General features: G+C 39.9%; 1 protein-coding gene across 1 annotated transcript in view; it reads right to left on the bottom strand.

Moving 5' to 3' along the window:
* Positions 1–1,747: 1,747 nt before the first annotated feature.
* The window catches only part of LOC106870021 (purine nucleoside phosphorylase), a 24,092-nt gene continuing 14,333 nt past the window's right edge, over positions 1,748–11,506 (bottom strand). The window contains exons 3-6 of the mRNA XM_014915986.2: positions 8,197–8,300; positions 6,886–7,061; positions 5,512–5,702; positions 1,748–2,175 (exon numbers count right to left, since the gene is read on the bottom strand). Coding sequence (XP_014771472.1) covers positions 1,973–2,175; positions 5,512–5,702; positions 6,886–7,061; positions 8,197–8,300 — 674 coding nt within the window. The 3' untranslated portion in view covers positions 1,748–1,972. The remainder of the gene's footprint in view (positions 2,176–5,511; positions 5,703–6,885; positions 7,062–8,196; positions 8,301–11,506) is intronic.

Genomic DNA, 11,506 nt, shown 5'->3' with positions numbered 1-11,506 from the left:
ATTCCCAGACCGGGCGTTGTGAGTGTTTATTGTGCGAAAACACCTAAAAGCTCCACGAGGCTCCGGCAGGGGATGGTGGCGAACCCTGCTGTACTCTTCCACCACAACTTTCTCTCACTCTTTCTTCCTGTTTCTGTTGTGCCTGTAATTCAAAAGGGTCAGCCTTGTCACACTGTGTCACGCTGAATATCCCCGAGAACTACGTTAAGGGTACACGTGTCTGTGGAGTGCTCATCAGTCACTTACACGTTAATTTCACGAGCAGGCTGTTCCGTTGATCGGATCAACTGGAACCCTCGACGTCGTAAGCGACGGAGTGCCAACAACAACCTTTTTCAAGAACATCATGATGTATTAGTGAACAGTCAATAGCGTTGGAAAGCATAAAGATTAAAATTGTAGTTGAGAAAAAAATTAGCAGACATGGAAGACAGGAAGTCATCTAAAAGCTGGAAAATTTATCTATCTATCTAGATCGTCCCTCAGGATGCCCCAAAACTGGAAAAGAATTACCCGTATCACGATGATTCGCACTAAGTATGAAAATGCCGACATTATGACTGCAGCTCAGTGCTCTGTGAACACAGAGTGTAAGACGTGACATGGACAGCTGCAATGGAGACTACGAATCCTTGGCCAGCAGGAAGGTGATGGTCTTTGGGTCTATCTCCAGTGAGAGTGACGTCACGCCACGCCATATTGTTGAACAGGACCTTACGCTCAATTCATATGATAAGGTAAAGCTTGTTAGAGACTGGTCAATCTCTAGCTGGAGAGGATTGGTAGTGGAAGGCCATATGTGTGACAGCAGGATTTGGTTCCGTGCCATACCTCAGGAAAGAGTCAAAAGTGGTTTTCGGAGATTTTCTACGACTTCTCGGGCAACAATTTCTAGCCTCCAAATTTCTTCGATTGTAATCTCATAGATCATTATGTGTGGGGTACTGTTGATAAAGATACCAACTGCTCTGACTGCAAAACCGAGGCCGAATTAGTGGCCAAGATCAAGATGTCTAAAGATCTTCCCAGGAACACAGTGAGCAACGCATGTGTCAGGTCCCGGAGCCGTCTTGAGGGTTTGGTAGAACCTGAGGGCAGCTACTTTGGGTAAACCGTTATCTCCAAGCCATAATCAAGTTGATATTTCTTGACTGATTAAAATACTTCTATTTTTGGATGGGATATTGTGTTTTTTGTCCCTTTTATGCAAACTGTCACGTTTTGCCAGAACATCCTATATATGTATGTACAGGATACATTCCATAGGTTTTGAAACTTTTTCACGCGAGACATTAATTTCAAAGACGTACAAAACCCTAATCTTCAAAGTGGGATCCTTTGACTTCAATGTACTTGTAGCGCTCCAGGCACTTCGTGGACACTCCATAGAAAGCCTCCCAAATGAAGATGTCCAGGACCCTTGTCACAGTGTCCTTCATATCAATGTCTTCGAAACGACTTGTCCTGAGGTTCTCAAAGTAGTACCCCAGTATGGCTACAGCCTAGTAACTGAAGTAAGTAAAAGATAAAAGAAGATCTATCTTTATGTATGTGTTTCTGTATGTACATGCATATGTTTGTCTCATCTCCAATGCCAAAAAGTACTGTTGCAAAATAGAACAAAAAAAAAATTGCCAAAACAGATTCAGTGTTCAGTTAACTGTGCCAAATCACCTGCACCCAAAAAGCTGCATCCATTTATGCCATTTATCTTCCATACTCCACAACAAACAATAAAAATTCAAAATAATAATTATAATGATTTATTTTGAACGAGTACAATTCAGTGAACTGGTCCTGAGACATTACAAGTGTTTATTATCATATACAGAACATATGACTTGTAGAGTCAATGCCAGAAGGGCGTCGAGACAGGTAGAAGTCCATTGCTCTTACTGTGGAGGAAGATCCATCACTTACATCTAAACTTAGGACTTGTTAAAATTAACACTACACCAATGGACCTCACTTTCTAAACATTCATTCTGGAGACAATTGTAGAGATAAGCTTCAATAGTAAGGATGCCTGTTTCTTGCCAGTCTCTAATACTTCTTCATGGTTTGCATATTTCTCACTGTCATATTCCATGATGCTTTTATTTGTGATGAGAGATAAACCAAATACTTTCATGGAGGCATGTGCTGCCACAATCACTTCAGGACAAGTGCTCATACCTGAAAGTAAAGAATAAATAATTGATTCCTGCAAAGTTTCAAGAAATAGAAATATATAGCTGTCAAAGATGACATGTAAAAGGCACCAGTGTTACTAACAAATAAAGGGAACTTGTGGGCACCTGTGCCAGTGATACATTAAGGGCACCCGCGCCTGCCACACGCTAGGGGCACCCGCGCCGGCCACACGCTAGGGGCACCCGCGCCGGCCACACGCTAGGGGCACCCGCACAGGCCACACGCTAGGGGCAGCTGTGCCAGTGACACATTAAGGGCACCCACACTAGTGACATGTTAAGGGCACCTACGCTAGTGACCCGTTAAGGGTACCCACGCTAGTGGCATGTAAAAGACACCTGGAGTGGTTGGTGGTAGGAAGGGCATCCAGCCATAGAAACCAAGCCAAAACAGACTGGAGCCTAGTGTAGCTCTCCTGCTTCAGTTCCAGTCAAACCATCTCACCCATGCCAGCTTGGAAAACAGATGCCAAATGATGATGATGATGATGATGATATTGCTGGCAAGATGGAAAACAAGTGAACAGAGAGAGAGAGAGAGAGAGAGTGGAGGATTTTCTGAGTATTGCAACGTAAGCTGATGCATGCAAGGGAGACAACTACATAGATATAGACACGGTAAGTACATAAACATTAAGTATTAGGTAAAAAAAAATGTACCACATTCAGTGAGTGGAGAAAACTAGTGAGTGGAGAAAACTAGTGATGGAGAAAAGGCAAGAAGGCTTGGCTAAAAGTGCTGTGGATGACAAAGGTGATAGTGATGATACTGGCTGTGCTGATGATAATATTGTTTATGATGACGGGTAGAGATGACAATAAAAATATATAACAGTGGTAGAGGTAATGGTAACAATAGTTTTAAACCCTTGATCAACTAACTATCATTGAACAAATATATGCTAGCATTCCAGCTATGGTGGCGGCACATGGCCTAGTGGTTAGAGCAGCGGACTTGCAGTCGAGAGATCGAGGGTTCGAATCTCAGACTGAGCGATGTGTGTTTTTGAGCGAAACACTTAAGCTCCATGCGGCTCCAACAGAAGGTAATGGCAAATTTCTGCTAACTCTTTTACCACAACTTTCTCTCGCTCTTTCCTCCTGCATCTGGCAGCTCACCGAAATGCCAATAAAACTGGGAAACCAGCCCTTATGAGCCAGGCATGGCTCGAGAAGGAACAAACGACATTCCAACTATGACCATCTAGTTTGTGTGTGTGTCACAGATTATACCAGTGGTTCTTAACAAGGATCCAGATGACCTTTAGGGGTCAGTATAAGATTTTGCCATTAAAATTTATGCACAATACATTACTCTCTTACTTGTTTCAGTCATTTGACTGCGGCCATGCTGGAGCACCGCCTTTAGTCGAGCAAATCGACCCCAGGACTTATTCTTTGCAAGTCTAGCACTTATTCTATCGGTCTCTTTTTTTGCTGAACCGCTAAGTTACGGGGACGTAAACACACCAGCATCGGTTGTCAAGCAATGTTGGGGGGACAAACACAGAGACAAAAACATATACACACACATACATATATATACATATATACGACGGGCTTTTTTCAGTTTCCGTCTACCAACTCCACTCACAAGGCTTTGGTCGGCCTGAAGCTATAGTAGAAGACACTTGCCCAAGGTGCCACGCAGTGGGACTGAACCCGGAACCATGTGGTTGGTAAGCAAGCTACTTACCACACAGCCACTCCTGCGCCTATAATGGTTATACATTGGTTATACTTCTACAATACACAAAATAGTTTTGGTTTTTTATACAATTCCTAATGATAGTTAATTATAAAATTATAACTCTTTACTCTTTTGCTTGTTTCAGTCATTTGACTGCGGAGATGCTGGAGCACCACTTTTAGTTGAGCAAATCGACCCCAAGACTTATTCTTTGTAAGCCTAGTACTTATTCTATCGGCCTCTTTTGCCCAACCGCTAAGTTATGGGGACCTAAACACACCAACATTGGTTGTCAAGCGATGTTGGAGGGACAAACACAGACACACAAATATATATACATATACATATATACGACGGGCTTCTTTCAGTTTCCGTCTACCAAATCCACTCACAAGGTTTTGCTTGGCCCGAGGCTATAGTAGAAGACACTTGCCGAAGGTGCCACGCAGTGGGACTAAATCCGGAACCATGTGGTTCCATCAAATGGCTATTGAGGTCCATCTGAGTAAAAGAGGAATCAAAGGAGTCCATAGGGAAAAAATGGTTAAGAAGCATTGGACTATAATGTCTTTATTTAAAACAGTAGGGCATGGTTTGAGGAAAATTTGGTTGCTATTTCTAACAGGTCAAGTGATAATGAAAGAGCTCCCCCTACCACTATTGGCTTGTTACAGAGCTAGTTTCATGTAGCAGCTTATGATTACATAACAATTAACATCAAATATTGAAACATTGTCATCATCATCGTTTAACGTCTGCCTTCCATGCTAGTATGGGTTGGACGATTTGACTGAGGACCGGCGAACCAGATGGCTACACCAGGCTCCAATCTGATTTGGCAGAGTTTCTACAGCTGGAAGCCCTTCCTAACACCAACCACTCCAAGAGTGTAGTGGGTTCTTTTAGTCAGGCAGTACTGGCAACGGCCACGCTCAAAATGGTGTATTTTACGTGCCACCTGCACAGGAGCCAGTCCAGCGGCACTGGGGTATATAAGAAAATACTGTAAGGTATGGTAGTCCACATTATTCCGTAGGGAGCAAAGGGCCAATTTTTTGGTTTCACTGGTGTATATATTTCTTCCTGAACACCAATCTGTCATAGGATTATTCATTTTTATGAGCTGATTGGAGTGTAACAACATTAAGAGAAGTGTCTTGCTCAAGAAAACAATCCATCGCCCAGTCCAGAAATTGAAACTACAAACTTATGATCATGAGTCCAACATCCTAACCACTAAGCCATGCACCTTTATAAGGTATGACATTCACAAATATCAGATTCCTAAGCTGTTAGAAGAAACAATTTTTCTTTCTTATAATAGAAAATTTCACATGTCACCGACATGTGTGGCCTATCGTGCATCACTGGCACATGAGACCTGTCACGTGTCACCAGCACACACACCTTTTCATGAGTCACCAGCATACGCGCCTTTTATGTGTCACCAGCATGGGTGCCTTTTGTGTCACTGGCACACATGCCTTTTACGTGTCACCAGAACATCTTCACTGGTATTTATTATTAATAATTTTGTTCATTCAGTTTTTAACTTCTGTTCCTTTGGTACGTTTGAAATTTCAAAACAAGACACAGAATGTACCAGAACTAAACTTGAAAGAAACTTACCAACGGCGTCGGCTCCAGCATTTCTAAGGAAAAGACATTCAGTTACAGTTTCATATGTAGGGCCTCCAAGAGAACAATAAACACCTTCTCGCAGATATTGAGAATATCCTAGTTCTTCTGCAATTTTACGAGCAAGTTTACGATATTCTAGATTATAAGCTTTTGATACAGATGGAAATCTTGGGCCAAATCTACAACAAAAAGAAAGAAAATAATAATAATAATACAATAAAAACAAATATTATACAAAAATGAAGACACCGACAATATCAGTTAGCTCAATATATGTTCATTTTATGCCCAATTTCTATGCTGGGACACCACATTCAAGAATCTTTAGCTGAATGAATCAACACCAGTACTTCCATTTTTTTTTTTTTAACCTGGTACTTATTCTATCAGTCTCTTTTGCCAAACTTCTAAGTTACAGGGATTTTCAAGCCATGATGGAGGAGGACAAATGCAAAGACACACACACACACACACACACACACAACGGGCTTCTTTCAGTTTCTGTATGTATACCAAATTCACTCACAAAGCTTTGGTCAGTGCAAGGGTATAATAGAAGGCACACTTGGCTAAGGTACCACACAGTAGGACTTCAATCCAAAACCATATGGTTGTGAAGCAAACTTCTTATCACACAGCCACACCTGGAGACTTATTTGAGGCATTTTTTATTCTTTTTAGTTAGATGCTCTTCCTGTCAACAACCCTTACATGTTACATAATTACATAAATTCGCAGCGGAGTAGAAACTGAGTTTATGTGGGATCATAAACTTAATAGAGCATAGAAATTGGATTTATAACATCATCACCATCAACATCAACATTTGACATCTGTTTTTCATGCTGGCATGAGCTGGTCAGTTTGACATGAACTGTCAAGTTAGGGTCTGCTCCAGGTTCCATAGTCTGTTTTGGTATGGTTTCTACAGCTGGATGCCCTTCCTAATGCACAAGTCTGGGCAGAGTTGTTTTTGTAGAAGGCCAGTAGTCACCCATGCATACCAGCCTCTCCTCTCTGCGCCACCGATTTTTCCATGGAAAAGCAAAAGGTTGATATAGCTTGGCAACAGTGACATCGTAATTCATTTCAACAGCTGAGTGAGCTGAAGCAACGTGAAATAAAGTGTCTTGCTCAAGAACACAACACACAGCCCAGGCTGGGAATCGAACTCACTACCTCATGGTTGTAAACCTGACACTCTAACCACTAAGCCATGCACCTTCATATCTAACAAAAAGACAGGTATTCATGGATGGAAAGCATTTGGTCATATATGTACTGAATCAGAGAAGACAGTCCCCAACAACAAACAACAATAACGGAAAGAGCAGTAGCTACAAAAACAATAACTTGGTTTACCTTTCATCGTTTGGTCCTCTCAGTGGATTAATTCCAACGAAGCCAGGAAAATTGATTTGGTCCTTAATGATCATGAAATCCCCAACATTAAAGCTCTGGTTAAGGCCTCCAGCTGCATTGGTGACAATTAAAGTTTCAACACCAAGAAGTTTCATCACTCGAACTGGCACCGTGGCCTACAAGTAGAAGTATTTTATTTGTTAAAAGAGAAATGAAAAGCTCAGCCCAAAAGGGTATGAGAAGTTCTCGCACAGCCATTTTGGTATCATCATTCTGGCATCATGTCAGTTGGTTTTGTTGGTCTCTCATTCCACTGTGCCCCACACAAGTCAAGGGAGTTGCACACAGGCGAGATGGGAGGCTTATTTGACATTAGAGGTTTTAATGTCTTGCTCGATCCCTCCTCCTCCTTCTCCTCTCTCTTTGATTATGCATGTAAGCATATTTATTTTTAAGTGGATGAGGAGAGGGTAAGTGCTTATTCAATAAATTGTAATGATCTATCAAATCTAATCTATATAACTTAATAGTTAACGGGGGGAGGACAGACACAATACACACACACACACACACACACACACACACACACACATATATATACACATGCATATATCATCATCATCATTTAACGTCTGCTCTCCATGCTGGCATGGGTTAGACTGTTTGACTGGAGCTGATGAGTTGAACCTCATGATCAACATCGTCATTTAACATCCACTTTCCATGGGTCGGACTTTTTGAAGTACTCTTGAAGTACTTCAAGATATTTTTAATGTAATTTTGGTAAATATATCTGTTAAAATGAGATGCCAGTGTTATTTTCATTTTTGTATAATTTAGATGAGTTTATTCGCCGCACCCTCTGTCTGTGTGTGTGTGTGTGTGTACACACGCATACACTACAGGTTTTCACAGTATCTTATTTCTTTACTGCCCACAAGGGGCTAAACATAGAGGGGACAAACAAGGGATTAAGTCGATTACATCAACCCCAATGTTCAACTGGTACTTATTTAATCTACCCCGAAAGGATGAAAGGCAAAGTTGACCTCGGCGGAATTTGAACTCAGAACACAGCGGCAGAAGAAATACCGCTAAGCATTTCGCCCGGTGTGCTAACGATTCTGCCAGCACACTGCCTTACCACAGTTTTTGTCTACCGAGTTCATTCCCAAGTCTTTGTTTGATCCAGGGTTATCATGTAGAAATTTACCCAAGATAACACACAGTGGAACAGAACCTGAGACTATGCAGTTGCAAGGCAAGTTTCTTAACCACACAACCATACTTACAATGTCATTAGCTGCATACCTTTGCCATTGAATATCCTTCGTAGGCATGCAGTCGTCCTTGCATAACAATTACATATTTGTCACCTAGGAGACCAGCAACAAACTGACCTTTGTGACCAGCAACTGTGAATAGAAAATTAAAAGCATATTAGAGCAAAAAAAAAAAAAAAAAAAAAATTAATTTCTAAGATTTTTGTTAGAAACAGTATTAGACATTCATCATCATCATCGAACATCCATTTTCCAGGCTGGCATGGGTTGGACAGTTTCATCATCATTGCTCTGGCAATGATCACACTCAGACGTTGCTGTTAGTGCTCCACGTTTTTTGTAAATAGCTTCCTTGCTTAGATCGCTATTTTTTTTTGTTGTTGTTGTTGATTTGTAAAATGTTTTTTTAACCTGATAAATACTATTGTTGCATTCAATATTTTTTTGGCCATAGGCAACACACAAGTTTGATACTCATTTCAAGTGAAAGAGAGAAACGAAATCATTATTGGGATATTGGCTATGACCTCCTTAATATTAGGTCTAGATGTTTCTGGGTAATGCTTTTACATTCACAGTCAACACTGCTTTGTTTTCTTTTCATAATCTTATCCATTTTTATGGATAATGGGTAAGACATTTGTGCACAAATATTCATAAATGAATAAGAAAGTACAAAACACTCACACATCCCATTGTTGTTTTTGATCATTTTCAATGATTTAGACTCGTTATCCCATACTGACATGAGTGGGGAATGGATTTTTGTCAAATTTGAACATCTGGCTACTGTTGGCACAATTGTTGTAGTTGTCAGCTGTTTTTTGAGTTCATCTTGAATCAAAAAATATCCCCAGCTGTGACCCCCTTGTCTTTTTATTACACATAGTATATAGGATTACATTACCTGAGTTGTCCTACCTTTTTTTTTTTTTTATATATTGTAGGGCACATTTTTTGAGAGAAAATTTGAAGTTAGCTACTATTTCTAACAAACTGAATGACCACATCAAATTTCTCTCGAATGCCTACTGACTACAACCCATTCTGTCAACCAGGCATAGAAGTGTCTGAACAGACAATAATGTAGTTTGGAGAAAGTAGTCTAACAACTTAACTTTCTAACCACTTAAAGCAATGAATATTCAATTAACTTTAAAACATTGAAATGAAGGCAATGGAAAAAAAAACAAGATAGCAACTAAGAGATTTAACCCAGTTTGACTACATAAGTAAAAATAAACCAGAGAAAAATAGGATTGGACAAAGCAGCCGAGTAGTAAATATTACAACCAACAATGTGTCAGTAATCTTATACACATATATTTAATAGTTTTTTCTGAATACATTATTTACATCTGACTGATATTTGTCCTCATCTTGTTTGTTGTTAACACAATGCTTTAGCTGATATACTCTCCAGCCTTCGTCGGGTGTCTTGGGGAAGTTTCGAGCCTGGGTTCTCATTTCAGTGTTGTTGTTGTTGTTATTATTATTATTATTCAGGTCGCTGCTTGGAATTGAGCTCGGAATCTTGGGGTTAGTAGCCCACGCTCTTGGCGTAGTGGTTAAGAGTGCAGGCTACTAACTCCAAGATTCCGAGTTCGATTCCGGGCGGTGGCTTGAATAATAATAATAACCCTTAAAATAGATTACATGTCTGAAGGAACCCCTGCACAAAAAATTACATACCATATCTTTCATTTTTTTCATCATAGTTCACATAGATATTTATTTATATATATATATATATATATATATATATATATATATATATATATATATATATATATATATATACACACACACAAACATTCAAGCGAGGTCGTTGCCAGTGCCGCTGGACTGGCTCCTGTGCATGTGGCATGTCAAAACACACCATCTGAGCGTGGCCATTACCAGTAACGTCAGACTGGCCCTCGTGCCGGTGGCACGTAAAAGCACCCACTACACTCTCGGAGTGGTTGGCGTTAGGAAGGGCATCCATCTGTAGAAACACTGCCAGATCAGATTGGAGCCTGGTGCAGCCATCTGGTTCGCCAGTCCTCAGTCAAATCGTCCAACCCATGCTAGCATGGAAAGCGGACGTTAAACGATGATGATGATGATCATCATCATCATCAGTTTAATGGCTACTTTTCCGTGTTTGCATATGTCACACAAAATTTGACAAAGCAGATATTTTAAAAGCTGGATGCTCTTGTATAGTCAGGACAAGTGGAGTCACTTGTTTTCAGGCTTCTGTGAAAACACATCTAGCCTTGGAGAAATATTATCTTGCTAGGAAACATGAAAGAGTTAATGAGAGGAATGGCACCCAACAGTAGAAAATCTGCCTTGGTAAATTCTGTCTCATCCCTGCAAGTATGGAAAAGTGTCTACAACAAAGACACCATGACAATGATCCTGATGATCATCATATGTGTATGTGTGTTGGCACTCCGTCGCCTACGACGTCGAGGGTTCCAGTTGGTTCGATCAACGGAACAGCCTGCTCGTGAAATTAACGTGCAAGTGGCTGAGCTCTCCACAGACATGTGTACCCTTAACGTAGTTCTCGGGGATATTCAGCGTTTTATTTCTGTTGAATGGAGTCAGAGAATTAGCAAAGATATGGGCCCTGGAGTGATACAATCCCAATTGAAGACAGTTTCACAGCAAATTTTCAGCTGCAGTACCAAAATACTTCCAGATTTCAAACTGACTTCAATTTGTCAGTGCTCCAAATTTGAGGGAGATTAGTAGTTATACAGTTCAGGTATTCTAAATCCAAAGCAATCTTTTGACATGTTACCATTTCCTCACAATTCTTCCTTTCTACCCTAGATTTTCTATGTTAAGTATTTTGTTTATCTAAAGGGCGCAACAAATATTTTTGTTTTCAAACACACAGACACACCAATGTTTCTATGCTACCACAATTTCCTACATCTCAGTCTCTTATCACCAGGCATACACAGTTGCATATGTCACTTGACATACATATACACACATACAAGCACACGTATACATATACATATAGATATACATACACACACAAACATTCACATATATATATATGTACACACATTTATATATACATACATATATACACACACATACAAACATTCACATATATATATATATATACACACACACACATATATATATATACATACATATATACACACACACACCTATATATGCACATACATACACATACATATATATACACATATATATGTGCACATACATATGCATATATATATGCATATATATATATATACACACACATACATATACATACATATCTACATACATATACACAAGCATACATATACGTACAAATACATACATAT

This window comes from Octopus bimaculoides, chromosome 1 (genome assembly GCF_001194135.2).
Source record: "Octopus bimaculoides isolate UCB-OBI-ISO-001 chromosome 1, ASM119413v2, whole genome shotgun sequence".
Classification (NCBI taxonomy): domain Eukaryota; kingdom Metazoa; phylum Mollusca; class Cephalopoda; order Octopoda; family Octopodidae; genus Octopus; species Octopus bimaculoides.
The sequence above is the reverse complement of the archived record's forward strand: the minus strand, read 5'-3'. Positions and strand labels throughout refer to the sequence as shown.